Genomic DNA, 20,538 nt, shown 5'->3' with positions numbered 1-20,538 from the left:
TAAATATTATTTTATTTATAATTCAAAATTATTCAATCGCATAATGATACATATAAGTATATATATAGTTATATATCTAAAATAAATATATATAATTATATTATTAAAACATTTCTCCACTAGATTGTTCGTTGATTGTTTTTAAAGTGGTGTCTTGATTTCTTTCTTTTCTTTTGTTTTTTTCCCCTCTAATCCTAACCAATTCATGGAAAAACAAAATAAAAAATTTATCATGTAAGCATAGATTATCTTGTAGAAGCATTTAATATAGAAAAACCAGGCACATTGTTTATATCATTCAAATTATCTTTTCCGGTAATCGTAATCAACCATAAACCAAAACAAATAATATCCCACAAAAAGATAATTTGAATAATATAAAAAAAATATATTTTATATATAATAGAATATAGGTTCATTTATCTTTTGACGATATATCAAAATTAAATTTTTAACTTATATAGTTTAATAATTATAGAATTGGTTACTAAACATGAGGTTTATTCTACTCAGTATGATTGGTTCTTCTCTAATATGATAAACTATCTGATTCAGGTGAAATTTTTCGCTACAAAAAAAAAAAAAAAAATAATAATAAGGGGGCGTTTGGTTTGAGTAATGTTTGATTACTAAAATAGAAAGATTACATTGAAGATAGATTACTTAGAAGATTACTGGGTATAAATGATTATTATATTTGATAAAATTTGATAGGTATAAATAATTATTGTGTTTGGTTAAAGGTAATAAAAGATTACTAGTAAATTATTTTACTTAAATGCCCTTGAATATAATTATTTTTAAATATTTTTTATATTATTTGTCATATTAATTAAAAATAAATTTATTTTTATCTCAAAAAATTAATAAATAATAATTTTTTTATAATAAACTCAAGATTACCCCAGTAATCTTTAAATACCTAAGGTGAAGGTGATAATCAGATTACCACCTATATTACCTACCACGTCAGCATTGATAATAGAATATTACTGTAATCTTTTATTACTGACAAACCAAACAAAAGAATAAAAGATAGATTACCAAGGTAATCTTAAAAACTCTTAACCAAACGTACCCTAATAATAATAATACTTGGACTGAGAATTTAAAAGTGTATTTAAGATAATTCAACAATTGCTCAAAAGTTTATGCCTAAGTGTATATGATGGTATTGTTGTGTATCAAAGATCGTAAAGTCTTTTCCATGCCTATAAGATCCTTAATTTAATTATATGACAAAAGTAGAGTTACATGCAATTATGCAATATAATGTAATTAATTCATTATAAAATAATAAATCTAGACATTTATACAATCATCGTATACCAAAAATAGATATTTCAAATTTTGTTAGAAGTTATAGTAATTTATAAGGAGACGAGGTGACATAGTAATATAATACCCATGACTCATGAATGTAGGAAAATGAGTATGACATGTTTGAGACCGTTATGTGAATGATAAAATTTGTCAAAGTTCCAGTCTTCATACTAATGTTTATGGATAAAACGTTCTCTATTTATAATTTGAGAGGATTTACACATAGGTAATGTGATCGGATATAAATTGTTTAATTTTTTTTTTTTTTTGTATCTTATCGTATGTTTGACCGCATAATTGTTAGAATGAAATTATCTACCCGCAAAATTTGTAGTGAGGGTGTTAGGTATTTTATGCGGCAATAATATATAAAATTTCAATAAGATTATTTACATAATTTTATATTTAAATAACGATATGTTATCATATAATTGTATATTATTTTATTTTTAATTTTTAATTTTTCAATCATATGATAATACGTTATTATTTATGATGAAGTAAAAATTAAATTACTTAAACTTTTATAGTCAAAAGTTTCCAACATTTCAAGTATTTAAATCTTTGTTTCGAATGTATTTACTAAATGAAAAATTAAATTCAACGACAGATAGATTGGTGTGGTTGAATATAAATATAATGTCGAAGCTGGCCAATTTAGAAGTGCTCCTCAAGCTAATAAAAAATAATGGGGAATTGAAATTGTTACCTTTTTTTTTTTACCGTGTATACATATATATCACTCATTTTAACGCTTAAACAAAAATCTCACAACAGTAATTTATTTTCTTAAAATACCTCCGTTGATATAATTTATGAAGAAAGAAAGAGTATCATCTCTTTTTTTTTCTTAGTCTTCTAATGAGAAAGAAATCTCTGTAGCATGGAAAAAAATTTTTTAACAAAAAAGACACGTGATTGAACAATAAAACTTGTATGTTATATGTTTTCTTTATGAACAATTAAAAATCAAATAATGTATGATAGATTCATATTCATGATTTTATATGAAATTTAATTTTATTGTGATTTTATATTGTTATATTATTTAATATTATTTTTTTTGTTTAAAGTTATTATAATATTATTTAATATTATATTAATAATTATAAAATCTAAAAATTTAAATCTAAAAAATTTTCAGATAAGCCAATCCGTTAAGGTTAACGCCAACCCTGGGGCAATGCCAACCTCCCTGCAAACTTTAATTTTTTAGTTTTTTGAATGTAATGGGCCCATAGCATTTAAAGGTTTTCTTTATTTTATTTCTCTTTTTTTTAATTCTTCCTTGCACTTTAGGCTCCACGCATCTCCACTTGGATTTATTTTTTATTTTTTGTAAGTTTTCTTCCATGCAGTGGATCCCACTATATTTAAAGATTTTCCTTTTTTTAAATTATCAATTTTGGATTTATCCTTGCATCCTGCCCATGCATAGAAGAAAACTTAAAAAATATATATAAATCTAGTCGAGGGATACAAAAATTTAAATTTGAAAAATTTACATATGAAGAACGGATTGACAACATCAACCCCTTAGTTAAATTTTTATATAAAGAACAGATTGACGATGCGTCGAAGGGTTGGTGTCACCAACCCTTGGTGTTATGAGGCCCATTACATAAAAAAAGTAAAAAAATAAAGTTTGTAAGGGGTTAACGTCGCCGCCAAGGGTTGGTGTTAACCCTAAGGGGTTGGTATCGCCAACTAGTTCTTCATTTGAAAATTTTTCAGATTAAAATTTTTATATTTTATAATCATTAATATAATATTAAACAATATTATAATGACTTTAAACAATAAAAATAACATGAAATAACAATATTAAACAATATAACAATATGAAATCACAACAAAATTAAATTTCATATGAAGTCATGAATATGAATCTACCATACATTATTTGATTTTCAATTATTCATAAAGAAAACACATAACATACAAGTTTTATTGTTCAATCACGTGTTTCTCTGTTGAAGAATTTTTTTTCATATTGCAGAAATTCCTTCTTCACTGGAAGACTGAGGAAAAAAAAAAGAGATGATATTCTCTCTTTCTATCTGAGTTATATCAATGAGGGTATTTTAAAAAAATGAAATATTATTATAGTATTTTTGTTTAAGCTTTAGAATGAGTGATATATATGTATATACAATAAAAAATAGGTAAAAATTTCAATTTTTCAAAAATAATTTTAGGTTTTATTTTATTTTTGTAATTATCGTAAAATAAAATTATTATATTGACAAATTTGACCCGTACATCAGGTACATTTCAAATTAAAAAATAAAAAAAGCAATTATTTATTATTTGATGATATTTAAAACTTTGAAACGTTAGCGTTTATTTTTTTAATAGAGTTGACAGTCTTTGGGATTAGCTATTTTGAAGAATTTTATTTATAATTATTTTTTGATTAAAATTTTATTCAACTATGGGCACATAGTTTATGAATAATCTCCCACTTTTGACTTGAATCAATCAGAATATCAAGTTTGGATTTATTCACCAATAATTAGGAATAATTTTAGAAAATAAATATTATGAGAAAATGAAAATTAAATAAAATAAATAAAGAAATTTGATCAACTAACTTGGTAAGTGGTGAGTTTCCCACCCCGTGCATACTGATCGTTCAACACGTGATGGGCTGATCCGTCTGATTCACTTACCTACTCAGCTCCGCCTTTTAGCTTAGCCTAGCCTAGCTGACCCGACCCATTGTAATTCTCTTCTTACCTTTCAAAAAGATGGATTTTGTTATTATAGAGTTCCTTTTATTTATTTATTCGGCTTGCTTGCTTGATCGCAAAGTATCAAAAAAATATAACCAAAGTTTGACCTTAATATCGTATAAAAATATAATTCAATATAAAGTCTTGAAAAGTCTATGCATTGTGGTATGATATATCATATTTCAAATCAATATAATATAAGATCAAAGGACATATTCCTACTCAAGGTTTACTGCAAACTCAAACTCATATCCATTAATTTTTAAAAACTCAAATATTTATTCATTTGTTAAATTTTATTGTTATTATATGAGGTAAAATTATCATTTATAAAAATATTTTAAAAAATTAAAAATTTATCATATTTTCTCTTATATTTAAAAATCTAACAAATTCCCTTTACTTATAGTTTGAAAAATGAACATTTTCTTCTAAGATTTTTCTAGTCACGTTGCAGACGGCCTTCTTTCTCCCTCTCGACTTCTTTGCCATGAACGACCACCAATACAAGTTGGAATGGATAGCCCAAAGACCGACGTTTTATGAAATCTTTGTAGACTCTTCTTCACGATAAAGATTGATGCAAAACACTGATCTTTAGCATCCTTCATCCTTGGGAAACACTAATTAGACTATAATCGATGTTTCCTGAAAATGAAAGACGCTAAAGATTAACATTTCACATTGATCTTCATCGCAAAAAGGGGTCAACAAAGATTCCAGCAAATGCTGGTCTTCAAGTCATCTGTTCCAGCCAATATTGGTGGTTGTTTACATCGGTGAAGATAAGTAAAAATGAAACTTGAGGGGGGAAGGGAAGTTTTCAAATTTTGATGAAAAAATTATTATATTTTTAAACTAAAGAAAAAAAATGTGATAAATTTTTAAAATATTTTTATTAAATAATAATTTTATCCTTGACAATAATAACAAAATTTAACAGATAAATTAAATATTTGAGTTTTTAAAAATTTACAAAAATAAATTTAGATTTATACTATATCTTTAGTGGGAATAAGTCTTTCAACCTCAATATAATCGTGGATATATTTGACTGGCCTATTGAGATTTAATTTTTAAGTGATTTAAAAAATATAGGCAATAATGTTTCTCAAAAAATTATGCCGACATAAGATGTGACAATTAATACGTATTTTGACTCGGGTGACACTTGTTAATTTTGAGTGCTATTTTGCATGAAAATATAACACACCGTATTAAGCATGGAGGAAGGCAGACTTTCCAATTGGTGCTACTAATTGACTAGTCACGCCTCAACTGATTCAGCCATACATATGATAATGAATTTGAGTGAGTATGCAGCTACTCTTCATCTACCTACCAGAAAGCTACACAAAGTCCAAATAGGGGGTAGGTGCCCTTAAAAACTGGATGGAAACTAGTCAACATTGTTTCAATTGTTAAACCGAATTGACATTTTGAATGACTTCCATGTTCACATTTTGAATGTTTGAAACGTATAATAATAATGAATATCCTATTTATAACATCAGTTATAAATTTATAATCATATTTGTAAGGGAAAAGGACTATTTCCCACCCAACTTTTACCCCAATTTTAAACTTACACTAATGAGAGATAAAAAAACTCAAACTCTCACTCATGATCAAACTGTCATTCAAATTTTCAGTTAGGGACAAGAGTAAAATCATTATTTTTCTATAAACTTTAAAATTTTACTATTTTCCCCCTCCAAGTTTTAAAAACTAACACCTTAACCCATCCTCAAAGTTTGAAAAATTTAGATTTCACCCATAGGGTTTGCTTCCTTCTCCGGCCACCACCGACAGTCGATGCATTTCATTGATCTTCCATCTCCAACTACAAAGAACGATGAAGGACGACTTTTCGTCACCTAGATTTGGATCACAAAGCGTCGTCCAGATCTGGAAGAACAGACTAAGGATGACGTTTTGTCATCACGTCTGGACAACGTGACGAAGGACAACGAAGCATCGTCCTTCGTTGTTTGGGTGGAGCTTCGTCATATTGTGCGACAAAGAGATGAAGATCTCTTCATCGCACCACCACCGTCGCACCAGGAGAAGGAGGAGGCTGGAGACGATGTCGGAAGATGAAGTTGAAGAATGAGAGTGAAACTGCTATTTTTAAAAGTTATGAGAGGCGACTACGTTTTAAAAAATATGGAAACTTTAGGTTTAAGGGTGAAAATGTTACTTTTCAAAGTTTAAAAACTTTAGGTAAAGGTGAAATGTTAGTTTCTAAAACATAAGGGGGTGAAAAGTAATTAATTTTATAACTTTTAATATAAACAATAAAATAACTATTTTACCACTCCCTTTAACAGAAAAAATTAACAGAAGTTTGTCTATGGGTGAAAATAGGGGTTTTTTATCTCCCATGGGTGTAGGTTTGAGAATAGCCTATAAGTTGGGTGGGAAATAGTCCTTTTCCCTATTTGTAAATATTGAACGACAACCTATGATAATGTTATACAAAAGAGTATAAGTTTAAATTTTTTTTGACAAGATATCAAAATCAAACTCTTAACTTATCTAATTTAGTTGTAAAGATAGTCATTAGACCCAGTATTTGTTCTACTCAATGTGGTTAATTCTCACCCAATATAGTGGTTCACCTTAGGTGGGATTTTTCGTTATAAAAAATAAAATTATGATAATGTTGTATTATATTATGTTATGTGTAGGTTAACATGTAACATTACTTGAATAATGATGAATTTAACAAAAGTTGGATACATGGTTTTAAAAAGAGAATCAAACTGGTTAGTTTGATCGGTTTAACATGAATCTGTCAATCAAGATAGTTTCAATTCACTTGAAAGTGTTTTAATAGTTAAACCGAATTGAATCGATTAAGCTATCTAGTTGGATCAGACAGCTTAATTCAATCAATTAAGTTTAATGGATATATTTTTTTTAATTAATTCATTATTGAAACATGAACCTATCACTTCATCTATTAATTTTGATACTAAAATAATTCAAATTATACATTTAATAATAAATTATACAAAAATTTTAAAATATGTTTGTTTAAAAATTAACTAGTGTAATCATTGATTAATATGTGCAACAATCGATTGGATTGACCTCCTCCACTTAATCAATATTCGATCTAATTCTAAAAACATTGATTGGATATTTATAATTTAAAAGTTAGAAATGTAAAGGTAACACATTGTCACCCCTTATCCATTAAAGTTGGCGCTTTAACCCCAATAAATGCAATTTGCCAATAGATTTTCCTTTAGTCTCCTCATTAGTTAAATAAAAAAAAAAGCATGAAAAAGAATTCGAGAAAACTAAGTTCTACACATGGTTTTTTGTCCGGCCGAGCCGGCTACGGATTAGATTGGGATTGAGCATAAAGATTTATTTAAAAAGAGTAGTCTTTTTTTAAGATAAAAATGACGTCACGGAAAATTGCCAATAGGTTTCGTGAAGGAGTGGGTTGTTAAATCTTGACGGCGTATGCAACTCAGGGCGTTTATCACAAGGTCAACTTTGGTAAATTGCCCAGAAGGAGGTGCAGCAGGCCAGGCTGTCAAAGTTGAATATGTATCTTTAACTTCCGACGGCCACCCATCATGCCTTGCTGAAGCCAACCCAACTTTTGGCCTCTGACAAATAAGCCGCCCACTTTAATTGCTTATTTTGCAGCCCTATTTATTCTCACTTCATTTCCTCCACCTAATTATAATAATTGTAAAAAAAATACCATTTTCAACAAGGCCAAAGGACTATTTCCCAATCCAAGTAGTTTAGGTATATTTTTAAAGCCGTATTAACAAGGTTTGAAAAGACGAAAATCTCACTTATCTATTTAAAATTTCGATTAGAATTAACAGTAAAATTATTATTTAATAAAAATTTAAAAAACTAAAATTTTATTATTTTATCTCCCTTAGTTTAAAAATCTTACAATTCTTCGTTATCAAAATTTAAAAAATCAATATTTCTTTCTTAGAGTTTGCAAACTGTTCATCGTTTTCAACTACGATTCGCAAACCCTATATGAAAAATATTAATTTTTAAATTTTGGATAGAAGAGAATTATGAGATTTTTAAATTAAGAAGATAAAAATAATAAAACTTTAGTTTTTTAAATTTTTTATTAAATAGTAATTTTATTTTTAATCCTAATTGAGATTTTAAATGAATAGGTGAAACTTTTGACTTTTCAAACCTTATAAATATAATTTTGCGAATATACCTAAACGTGGGTGGAAAAGAGCCCTTTGGCCTTTTAATAAATTTAACCCTGTTTCCATGAAGAACATTTTATTTATAAATTCAGTAAAATCTTTTCTGAATTTCAAGCAAGTCATTGAATAAGAACTACGATTGTTATTTTGTAATATATCAATGATGGTGACTTGAATATGGAGTTAAACTGATGTGTATGACCATGGTAGTTCCATGATGTCAATGATAACTCATATGAAAAAGAAAAAGAAAATAGTTAAATACCAAATATGCCCTTAATTTGAACATGATGGTTTAGATTATGAATTAATAACCGACGTATTGATAGAGTCTTAGGATTAATTAATTAATTAATCAAGTTTTAGACTCGTTCAAATTCTCACTGCTGCTTTAATATTAAATAAAAATTCTGATATCGATATCTACCAAGGAGTTGTAATTCTTTAATATAAATACATAAGCACGATGTCGTTTTATGCGACAACGAGTGATTCAAAGCGAGCCAAGTCAAGCCGCGCTTAGCTCATTTTTATAATTATATTTGTCTTCCTCTCTGCTTCCCATTGGAGAGTCGCAAAAATTCAACATACTTGGTTGCATGACAAAGCCATTTATTCTCTCGATCTCCGCCATTTGGATTTCCGTTCTTGCTTCCACATACAAATAGATATTCGGCCGAAACGATTTCGCGTACCAAACTAGTTTACGATTTTTTAGCGTTCCTGTCTCCTCTTTCTTAAACTCCATTCAATTTCAGAGATGGGGTTTCTGCAGACCGAAGAGAGCAAACGGATGGAGATTGAGGAGCTCCGACGCATGTTGGTGGCGTGCGCCGGTCTCAATAGAAGGAAAGACGATGAAGAGTTCAGAGGGTTGCGTGTTAAAATGAACAGTGATGAGGATGACAACCGCCGTGATAAGGTGGTTTGTGTCACTAGTGGCGTTTCGTTCTTGAGTTTGGCTATTGTGAACAAGCTGTTGCTCCGTGGATACTCTGTTCGAATCATTGTTGATAATCAAGGTAACACTTTATCTCTCTGTTTCAAGCCACAAGAAAAGAAATTATAATTTTATTTTATTTACTTCGGGATAAATTAATATTTCGGCTTTCTTGTTGTTTACTTTTATCTTTGTGATTAGTCCAATTACTATGTATTTATCATCAGCTCTGTTTCTTAAATGACAGAGAAAATGAACTTCCCAATTGTTCTTATTTAATATCACAGGGATCTTCCTTTTAGTTGTCTCCAAAGTAGCACGAAAAGTCACAATTGGGTGTGTTTTCATGTTTCAGAAATGGTTCTATTTCCAAAACTTTCTGAAACTTGTACGAAATATTTTGGGTCGTTTCGAAATTTTTGAAAAATTTTGAAGTGCGTTTCTTTTAAAAGAAAAATCGTGAAATCAATTAAACACACATCTTTTGTATTGTTAAACTTGAAATATCTTTGAATCTTATGCTAAATTCATCTCCTCTCCACTCTTCGATGTATTATTTATCTCCTCAATGGCATGTTATATAGATTGATATATATTGTTGTTTTTTTTTTAAATATCTATATGTGTTTACTCAAAACTAATTCACAATAGATTTTATAATTCTATTTTATAGTATTATTATTTATTTTTATACTATACAGGTTTGTGTATTTTTGTTATAAAAAAATTGTTATTTATTAAAAAAACCCTTATATTTTTCATATTTATAAGTTTCTTTACGTTTTCGTTTCCTATATTTTTTGAAAAATGCGTTTCCATATTTTTGTTTCCACGTTTCCACGTTTTCGCGTTTTTGTTTCTGTGTTACATAGGTTGTCTCCATTAAAATTTCTTAATAAACCTTCCTGCCCTTTAAAATTTTGGAACTCAAGTTAGCTTAATGAATTGTATGTTTGAATAAATAGGTGTTAGTTCTTTTTTTTAAGTAACAAAACGGATTTTATTTTGTGCAAAAGTATGTACACTGTTAATTGGGTTTGGTATGATATTTACTCAAATACTGAATGCAGAAGATATAGAGAAACTGAGAGAGATGGAGAGTTCTGGGGAGATGAGGACGTATAACAATAATTTGTCAGTAGTGACTGCCAAGCTAACTGATGTTGAGGATGTGGTGGAAGCTTTCGAGGGCTGTTGTGGCATCTTCCACACCTCTGCATTTGTTGACCCCGTTGGCCTCTCTGGCTACTCTGTAAGTATCTATCAATTCCTTGATTGAAACTTTAATATAAATGAATTATGCCCACTTATCCTACATATTTTTACTTCATAGTGTTAATGGGTGCATATAGTTGGGATTTACCTTGTTGCCTTAACTGCATATTGGATGCCCCTAAATTGTGGGAGTAGGTAACAATGTTAACAATGCTAATTTTAATGGGGTTATTAGATGCGACTTGGCTATTCCTTTATATGTATGCAGCTTATTGTACCTACCAATGTAACAAAAGGTGGTTAGATTTCACAAAAAATTTCTACTTCTTGTCGTCTGCATTATTATGTAGTTGCATTCTACCGGAAGTCCATAAATGAGGAGCCACCTACCTAGAATTATGGTTCCAATACCTACGTAGTCAAATTCTTAGCCGCAGAATTCGGCATTAAACTCAACCGCAAATCCTTGTTAGCGAGCTATCAACAGAGAAATTATTCAATGTTGCAGATTTAAGTACCTATCATCATCTTTTTGTCTTGTGAAATTTACATCTGAATCTGATGAAGTAACTCTGGAGTTACGTGCTGGTCCAAGCAAAGTTATAAAGGAACAAGGATCATATACGGAAAAGCATTAAAGTGTAGTAGATGTAGACCCCTTGAGCATGAAGGAACTAATAATTGATGTCCAGGACGGGAAATGAGTCCTTTTGGTTGTGGGAAGATGGGAGTAGCTGGGCATTTGTACGAGTTGTAACGTGTAATGTTATAATCCAAACATTGGACTTTAGTATGCAAAGAAGTTTTAACATAAAACTTAGATATTCAACTGTGTATTATGAGTCTCATTTGCCTATTAGCATTTAGAAATTAACAAAATTACTCTGTAACCACTAACTGGTGCTTTTGATGATACTGTTAGAAATGTATGGCTGAGATAGAAGTGAAAGCCACTGAAAGTGTGATGAAGGCATGTGCAAGAACTTCCTCAGTAAGAAATTGTGTGCTTACATCCTCACTTTTGGCCTGCATTTGGCGAGATGGCACCAAACAAGACCTATCTAAAGTAGTTAACCAAGACTGCTGGAGTGATGAATCGCTCTGCATAAACAAGAAGGTATTTTTCGTAGCATTTCTTCAGAAATTATTTTCACATTTCATTATGTTTTTTTTTTAGTAGTTCAATTGTTAAATGATGTAACATCTTAGCAAATTAGTTGATTAAAAGATTTTTCTTTCATTTGATAATTGACAGCTATGGTATGCCTTGGGCAAACTAAAGTCAGAGAAGACTGCATGGCAAATAGCCGAGGAAGGAGGCTTAAAGTTAGCCACCATTTGTCCAGGTCTCATTACAGGTCCCGATTTTATTCAAAGAAATCCCACTGCAACAATTGCTTATCTCAAAGGTACATAAAAAGCAACCCCCAAATCTCATCACAACAATTTCTGTTTGCAGAGTTTAAAGTTTAATATATCCTTTGCAGGTGCCCAAGAGATGTACGCAAATGGGTTGCTGGCAACAGTGGATGTAAATAGACTGGCTGAGGCTCATGTATGTGTATACGAAGCCATGAAAAAAACAGGATTTGGAAGATATATTTGCTTTGATAAGGTGATTAAAAGAGAAGATGAAGCCGAAAAGCTTGAAAGCCAAGTGGGAATGCCGAAAAACAAGTTATCTGGTAATACAAACGTTATTTCAATGCCATTTGAATTGTCAAATAAGAAGCTTTCATCTCTCATGTCAAGAACGCTTAGACCTTGTTATAATCAATTTTAGAAGAAAATATATTCGCTCAAGCCTGTAGAGCATTTAAGATAGACCATGTTTTTTCATTGTTTGCTTGCCCAGTATGTTTCCCATTTGCAATGCCTTAATAAATCTTCGTTTTATACCTCTGAAAATTTACAATGAATATTCTTTTGCCTCTTCGCTAGATTATTATTAGCTAACATTTTATCATCTAATAAGATTAAAAACTGAATTGCGAGAAAATAAAAGAACCAAAATTTTTAAAAAGAATTTGTGACCCTACAAACAAAATTGGTTTTTTTTTTTTTCAAACGAGGGAGCATTGAAGTGCTCATTCATGAAACTGCACATCTGGTTTAAACCTGAAACGACACCGGATAAGACATCGATTCCTATAAATTGAAAAGAATGGTAAAGAACTGTAAAAATTAAAGAGTTGGCTCAGAGAGTTGCTATCAGTGCTCAAAGAAGAGCCGAAAAGCTCTTCTCATACAAGAGGTGTCAGAACGTAAAGCAATCCTCATCTTTGCCCAAGTAAGAACAGCAAATTACGTTAAATCAAAACAAACAAAACAAGGAGAAGAAAGAGAGGAAGACGAGGATCCAGAAGTCATGTGGCGGCTGTCTCTAACGCCGTTAGGGTTTTGAATATGATCATCTGGGGAGGATGACGCTTCTATTTATATATTTTATTGCGCCTTGCGGGTAGGTCAAAGCGTGGCCCATTTGATCATTTGGTCCATTTTTCAACGGGTGTGTTTATTTGGAGCCAACCCTTCGTCGGCTCCAACCTCAGCATTGAAAACGATACTACAGGACGACAATTTGGTTCTCAACCTTGTGCATCTGAGGACGAATGGAAGTATCATGCGTTTGACGAGCGACTTATAAATTTCAAACAGATTATTTTATTCTCTTGATTGTGAATTTTCATCAAATTCCATGTCATCTCCTCGTTTTGACCCATGATTCGTTGTTTCTAAACAGATTATTTTATTATAGAGTATTTTTTATTCAAGGTCTAATTTAATTTAAAAAATATATTGGTGATAGTTTAAAATTTTAAATAATCATTTATGAGTTAATTTTTATTTAATTTTTTATTAGAGATAAAGATAAAATCGTTATTTTACTATTAATCCTAAAAATTTATATTATTTTCCTCCTAATTTAGAAAATTAATAATTTTTTTCTATAATTAAATTTTGAAAAATTCACTTTTTCTCTTTCTATTTCTGGGTTTCATCTCCAGTGGCCACCAACTGAGTTTCTCCCACAAAGAACGTTCGCTAATTTTCTCCCAAGATTGTCTGTCGATCTTCACTGATAAAGGACAATGACATCAGAAGAAGTGTCCAGATATTCAAATTGGATGATGAACATCGTCCTTCATAGTGGTGGGTGGTTATCCTTTGTGATTGGATGGAAGATGAGTGGAAAACACTGATCGTTGGCTAGAATGGTAGTGGGTAAAAAAGGAAAATAAATGGTAAGGGTGAAATGTTAATTTTGTAAACTTTGAAAATGAGGAGAAAATATTAATTTTTAAAAACTGAGAGAAAATAATATTAAATTTTAGAGTTTTAGAATTTAGTAATAAAATAACGATATTACCTTTTTCTAACTAAAAATTATAATAAAAATTAATCCATAAATAAGTGTTTAAGTTCTTAAATTATCATATATATATTTTTGAGATTGGGTAAACCTTAGAGTGAAAAATACTCCGATGGCCTATTATAATGTAAAGAAAATTTAGATTGCAAGGGGATCATCACAAATATAGAGAGAGAGAGAGAGAATAGTGTCTCTTCTAATTCCTTTCCCTAAAGTTAACGGTGCAAGATGCCATAATTTGAATGTTTTTTTAAATCAAATTAAAAGAAATAATTTAAAAGTTTTCTAAATTAAATTAAATTATTTTACATTTCAAATAAAAAAATATAGTTTTATATATATATATATATATATATATATATATATAAAAATATAGTTTATAATTTGACTTGGTTTGAAAATCGTTCAAACTATAACACAAATCAAAAAATTATTTTTCAAAAATTTATCAGTTCAAATCAAATTATAATATTTAAATAATTTAACCTGATTTAATAATTTCAACTGAATTATACATATCCTTACCTAAAATGCTTTATATACGGGACCAACACTCATTCTTTCTCACATTGTCATTTTCAAATCGGCTCACATTTATATCTTTCACTTAAAATCATTAAACACTATTGGTTTTCTATTTTCACAGGGGAAGTGAGGTGGTTTTTTAATTATTATTTTCTTAATATATACTTAACATTTTCTCACCAAAAAATTAGGCATGGTATTTAAATTATATATGTAACAATTATTAAAATTTTAAATTATTATTATATAATAATTGAGAGAACTATTACACTAAAGCTTGATAATGCAATTGGTAACATGACGACAAACTTTTTACATTGAAAATATAATGCATCGGCATTGTGCACAAGCTTAACTCCTTACATTGATTATTAAAACGGGTTTAGAATATATGAAAAAAGTGATTTGAGAATGTGTGCTCAATTATTGGATTTATTGTTGGTAGCCATACAAATTGAAATAAGTATCGCATTTATTGCAAATAGAAAGATCTTTCTATCAAACGATTGAAGCTTTGTTGTGACATGCTCGTTCGGTAGAATTTAATGTATTTGACGTTGGAAAATGGTTTTTCGAACACACACCAAATTATAGACTTTGTTAATCAAAACAATGTCTCAACAAATCCCATCGTCAACACATCCGATTAGAGAGTTTGTCAAGTTATTTATTATTACACTAAAGTATAAAATTGATATTTATTATTTACAACTAATTTAGCTATATATTTTGTTTTAAATTTGCAAAACATTTGATAGGTATAGAGATGATCCATATTTAAGTAAAATAGTTGCTAATTTAGAAGAAAAATACCATAAATATTGGTTAAATATTCAATTTTTATATGCATTGGGGTGTTTTTTAAAAATAAGATTAAATTCGAGTATAGTTAAACTCGAACTTACACTAGCTTGAGTTTGACTTGGCTTAAGAGAGTCAAACTTAAATCTAGGGTTAAGCTAATGAGTTTTCATTGAGCCAAACTCAACCTCGAGATTGATATAAGGAGTTAAGCTTGTGCACAAATCAAGTTTGACTCGTTATTGTGGTAAAATTAAATTTATTTACCTTTCTAATGTGTATTTATAATGCATAAGTGAAATGTGTATTTATAATATGTGAGTGGGTGAATGCGTCTCTATAATGTGTATTTAGAATGTATATTTATAGTATCTATTTCTAATTAGTGGATAGGTGGATATGTATTTATAATAGGTAAGTGTGTAATTTTTTACATTAAAAATGTACCTATCCGAGTGAAGTGTATATTTATAACGAATGAGTGGATGGGTGAGAGTGTATATATAATGATTTTTTTATTATTAAAAAAACTTGGCTCAACTCATGAGCTAAGCTCGAGTTCGAATAATTTCAAAACCATAGCTCAAGCTCGAGCTTGAGTTCAAGCCATGACAACTTATTTCAAGCTCTAGTTAGCATATCTCAAATTCAACCCTAGTTTTACATCCTAAGTTTATATTAAATGTATTTAAAATCATAGTTACTTAGATATGACATTATTTAAGGTAAGGCTACATTTTTTTATTTAAAATACTTTGACAATAAATTTGGACATTTTTTTTTTCATGTCAACACATATAACAGGGTGGCAATTACCACAAAAGACCAAATAGAAATTGATAAAAATGTTAATAAAGGGGGATCAAACATTTGGATATTTATGAAATTAAGTAGTGATACTAAATACAATAAGAACTCTAACACGTCATACCTTGAATTAACTAAGCTATAGCAATATTTGCAAAATGGACTTGTCTTACATGACTGATAAAAAAAAAAAAAAGAAATGAATGTGCTTTAATGGTAGGACCAAAATACAAGTCGAATCCTTATTATAACCCAAATGATATGTGATATTTTATTTATCTTAATTTTTATAATTACGTCTGAGTTAACCAAAGAGATGATCAAAATGATCAAGTGTTTGCACGATTGGATACAAGATAATAAAAGACTTAGTACTAGCTTGAAGATATTGAACTAAATGTAGTAAGAACTCTAACATGTAATACCTTGAATCAATTAAGCTATAGTGATATTTTATTTATCTTAATTTTTATATTTAATCAGAAAACACAAATTTGAAAAACAATGCCATTGCCAACGAATGAATGATAACACTATTTAGTTTGTATATTGTAACTAATTCAATTATCATTTTATTTATTTATTTGTAAATTAAAATTTGTAATTTGCACATGTTGTAATTTTTATCTCAAAAATAATAATATGCGTAATTTATTCAGATATAACTTCCATTAAATTTTTCATTAAACTGATTGCATACAAGCATATAGATATAATTAATTTTAAGCACCAAATTATTATTAAAAATCTTACCAAGTATAATTATAAAATTAAATTAAATAATTATAAATTATAATAAATATAATATAATTATAAAATATTTTATTTGGATTCGATACTGACTCACCCTTCCAAGGGCCCAAGCGTAAAATCGGTCTGGGCCTTTAATAGGGCTTGGGGTTGTCCCTCTATAGAACCGGGCTCGGGCCGCGCCTGCATTTGCTGACATCTAGGTGAGAAATAGTTCTTCCACTATGAAATTAAAACTAGGACCGAAAAAAAAAACTGTACTCCTAGCGCGGCAAACGATTACAGATTACCACTCTCTAGAACTTCACGGTTGGCAACTGGGCCCTGTACATGTTAGTACATACTCCATATAATTACTAAAATGCGCTCGGATTACAATTCATGATAAACCCCTCCATCCAGGAAGATTGAGCAAGCGAACGAAGAGAGATACGCACGTAGCAAGATATTGTGAATTGACTCGGTGACTGAACAATTGGTGAGTGAGTTGAAATGACGAGCTCGGAGCCGACTCGGATAATGGTGGCTGTGAACGAGTCGACAATCAAAGGTTATCCGCACGCTTCGATAAGCAGCAGAGGAGCCTTCACTTGGACAATTGAGAAGATTGTACGCTCTAACACTACCGGTTTCAAGCTTCTCTTCCTCCACGTCCAAGTTCCCGATGAAGATGGTTTTCTCTCTAGTTAATTTTATACGTAGCTGTGTTTGTATCTTTGTGTGTATTTATTTCTTTGTATTTGCTGGCTAGTTTGTTTGTGTTTTAAATTAATGAGAAATTGCTTGGATTGTGTGGAAATGAACTTTTCGAGTTGTTAACGTATGTAATTAGAGAACCTAGGCTACAAGTTCGAGCGTGAATTTGATGGATTATTGTTTTTATTATGATCTGTGTTGTTTAAAAAAATGGAGAAAAGGAGAAGGAATGAAGGAATCAGAACCTGATTAAACTGTGCTGGTGTGATTTTCCTAGAAAATTGAAGTGTGGCTGATGTTGTTTGTATGATTGCTTGTCCTTTTACAAAGCCTGTTAGCGACCTAGAGAATTAAATTAAGTACAAATAGCCATTCTTAGTTTCTAGAAATTGCACTTTACTTAATTGTACTTGCTATAAAGCACAACTTCATTAACTTACACTGGTACACTTACCTGAACCACATAAGCAGGTTTTAGTCAGCCTTGAACCATAGAATAATTATTTGTATTTTTTTTACTTTGGATGGATGAAGCCTGATTGGCACAAATCTCCTGCATGATTCAGTGCCCAACAACATCAAGAGTCTACAATGTATATAATTTATCACTCTTTCTTTTGCTCTAGACTCATGGAGAAATTTTGGTAAAGAAAATCACCTTAAACAGTGTACTTGTTATGTATCTCTCTTTGTCTAGATATGTTTGATTGTTTCATGTCGAAAATATATATTGGGCTTATAAGTGTGAAGATTGAAACTCATATTACACAAAACCAATTGGCTTGTGTGAAGGTCCAATCTACACACTTATATACTACTTATTTTACTCAAGTTTATTAGATGTGAGACTTTATTTCTTTCTTTTTTATTTGAGTCTCCAATACCGCTGCTTAAGTGCAACCACCTAGGCTGTTAGATCTGTCTGTCGGCTCAGTCGGTTTTTGACTGGGTGTGTTGTCACTTGTATCCAGGAACACTTAGACTGTTAGGCTCACCATTTGGCTCGTGCTCTGATATTATGTCGGAAATATATAATGGACTTACAAGTGTGAAGATTGAAACCCATATTACACAAAACCAATTGGCTTGTGTTAAGGTCCAATTCACACACTTATATACCACTCTCTTATGTTCTATTTATTAGATGTGAAACTCTTTTTCTTTCTTTTTATTTGAGTCTCCAATATTCCAGTTCTTTATACATTCTAAACTCTCTCTTTACTCTTGGTTTGAAGAACAGTATCTTCAGTTATTTTTCTTCAATGATTTTATATAAAATATCTTTATGTGTAAGTTTGGCTTTCTTATTCGCTGATTAATAGTTAACTCCTCAATGAAAGATATCTTTCCTTTTGGTGATGAAACTGTTTGGATATGTTGTCAGATTATTGTATTGTTGTAGGCTTAGTTGAATTGGTTTAGAAGCACTACTCTAGAATTTTTATGGTTGACATGAATAATGACATAGATATAGTTGAATTGTATTGAATCTTGCAATGAGAGAGCTCCTTTGGTAATTTGTGTCTCAAGAGGTTGGTCTTGTAGTTGTATTGAGCTTGCATAATATGTCTATGGGTAGCCGAAGCCTGGAAGTTTTCTTGTCTTTTGGAATTTCATGGATTTTCTTTAAACATTCTTTCATTATCCAAATGGACAAGGAAGTTTTTTGAAGACAATTCCCTGAACTTCTCTTTTCTTGAAAAGAAACAGAGTCTCAGTGCTTTCATCTTTATTACAATATTACTTCATCACTTGCATTGTAACTATTATATGCCTTCCTGATTCTATATTTATTTCAGTGTTGCATATTTTGATAAATGGTACTTGACATGGTATATTATAACATGATTTGGCTAGGCTTTGATGATATGGATAGTATATATGCATCTCCTGAGGATTTCAGAAACATGCAGCACAGGGACAAAGTGAGAGGGCTTCATCTGCTGGAGTATTTTGTTAGCAGATGCTATGAGATTGGGGTAATGGATTAATTATTTTCTGATTCTTTCCACTAGAGACCCCACCTCTTTTCTCTGCTTCTTTCTTGTGTATGGTTCCACTCACATCTATCTATGGCAGAAATGAATATTTTTGCAACTTGAAGTTGTTGTAGTTTGATTACTTCAGTTTCCATTCTTACATTGCATAGTGATTGTGTATATATTGAAATGCTTGTAGATCACTTGTGAAGCATGGATCATGAAAGGGGATCCCAAAGAAGTTATTTGCCGTGAAGTGCAACGAATCCATCCAGATCTCCTGGTTGTGGGAAGTCGGGGACTTGGCCCTTTTCAGAGGTATGCTTATTCATTGTGCTTATAGATACTCTGTCTATGTAGATAATGTTGCTTCTTGCCATCTTTTTTCACTATTCTTAAAATCGAAGGACTCAATTTCATTTTGAAACTACCAGAGACCAGAGTCCCAAATAATTACGTAGTTTCTGTTTCATGAATTTCCTTATGGTTTTATAGGAATAACTATGGCTAATATTGTGATATGCATACTGCTTAATCCCCTTACCTAAGCATTTATTATTGTCAATTGTTTTTGCAGGGTTTTCGTTGGCACCGTGAGTGAATTTTGTGTGAAGCATGCTGAGTGCCCTGTGATCACCATTAAACGCAGAGCAGATGAAACTCCTGAAGATCCTGTTGATGACTGATTGTTGGATTTCCTTCTTTCTGTTAATAGACTTTGGACAATAAAGTGTCAGTTTGGGAAATATAAGATGCATTGTTTGAGATTCCCTCGGCCATATGTTGATAATATTTATATACTGTGGAAGGAAGAATATGATTTTTCTGATTCATCAATCATCCTGGTTCCTTTTGGGCGAACTCCCAGTGAATGAAATCTTCGTAAATTCTGCTTTTATGGTTGCTGCGATCTGGATTGCCGAATTTATTATGGTGCTTTTTTTTTCCTTGGTAACCATGACCCGCCCGTATTGGGTGGGTGGTAAACCCAAAGTATTATAATCGGATTTATAACTATTATATTAGATAAATTAAAGATTTACATGTGTGATAAATAAATTTTTTCTCTAGAAATTCTAATGGTTTATCAGTATTGATATCTCTTGGGTTTAAATATAAATTTATTGCATACATATGATATTAGTGAATCTAAAATTATATCTGGTTATTATCCGTAGCCTAT

General features: G+C 30.4%; 2 protein-coding genes and 1 non-coding gene across 3 annotated transcripts; 2 read left to right on the top strand and 1 right to left on the bottom strand.

The window, feature by feature from the left end:
• Positions 1 to 8,813: 8,813 nt before the first annotated feature.
• LOC123222735 (cinnamoyl-CoA reductase-like SNL6) lies at positions 8,814 to 12,322 on the top strand. Its single transcript, XM_044645666.1, has 5 exons — positions 8,814 to 9,291; positions 10,280 to 10,461; positions 11,347 to 11,541; positions 11,680 to 11,833; positions 11,912 to 12,322. Exons 1-5 carry the CDS (start codon positions 9,030 to 9,032, stop codon positions 12,205 to 12,207), a joined length of 1,089 nt encoding a protein of 362 aa, XP_044501601.1. The 5' UTR covers positions 8,814 to 9,029; the 3' UTR covers positions 12,208 to 12,322.
• A 296-nt stretch (positions 12,323 to 12,618) lies between these two features.
• LOC123224607 lies at positions 12,619 to 12,711 on the bottom strand. Its single transcript, XR_006504015.1, has one exon. It is a non-coding gene; the product is annotated as a small nucleolar RNA snoR1 (small nucleolar RNA).
• Positions 12,712 to 16,935: 4,224 nt separating this feature from the next.
• On the top strand, positions 16,936 to 20,192 carry LOC123222831 (universal stress protein A-like protein). Its single transcript, XM_044645805.1, has 4 exons — positions 16,936 to 17,353; positions 19,234 to 19,355; positions 19,555 to 19,673; positions 19,933 to 20,192. Exons 1-4 carry the CDS (start codon positions 17,173 to 17,175, stop codon positions 20,039 to 20,041), a joined length of 531 nt encoding a protein of 176 aa, XP_044501740.1. The 5' UTR covers positions 16,936 to 17,172; the 3' UTR covers positions 20,042 to 20,192.
• The last annotated feature ends 346 nt before the right edge of the window (positions 20,193 to 20,538 follow it).

Source organism: Mangifera indica, chromosome 8 (genome assembly GCF_011075055.1).
Source record: "Mangifera indica cultivar Alphonso chromosome 8, CATAS_Mindica_2.1, whole genome shotgun sequence".
In the NCBI taxonomy this organism is placed as follows: Eukaryota; Viridiplantae; Streptophyta; class Magnoliopsida; order Sapindales; family Anacardiaceae; genus Mangifera; species Mangifera indica.
This window is presented reverse-complemented; position numbering and strand designations above follow the sequence as displayed.

Bases quoted from the DNA above. Each gene is read 5' to 3' on its own strand.
- LOC123222735 (XM_044645666.1), top strand. From the start codon at position 9,030: ATGGGGTTTCTGCAGACCGAAGAGAGCAAACGGATGGAGATTGAGGAG. The intron at 9,292-10,279 runs GTAACACTTTAT...TACTGAATGCAG, and splicing joins AATCATTGTTGATAATCAAG to AAGATATAGAGAAACTGAGA. The intron at 11,834-11,911 runs GTACATAAAAAG...TATCCTTTGCAG, and splicing joins AACAATTGCTTATCTCAAAG to GTGCCCAAGAGATGTACGCA.
- LOC123222831 (XM_044645805.1), top strand. From the start codon at position 17,173: ATGACGAGCTCGGAGCCGACTCGGATAATGGTGGCTGTGAACGAGTCG. The intron at 17,354-19,233 runs GTTTTCTCTCTA...TGATTTGGCTAG, and splicing joins CCAAGTTCCCGATGAAGATG to GCTTTGATGATATGGATAGT. The intron at 19,674-19,932 runs GTATGCTTATTC...TTGTTTTTGCAG, and splicing joins GGACTTGGCCCTTTTCAGAG to GGTTTTCGTTGGCACCGTGA.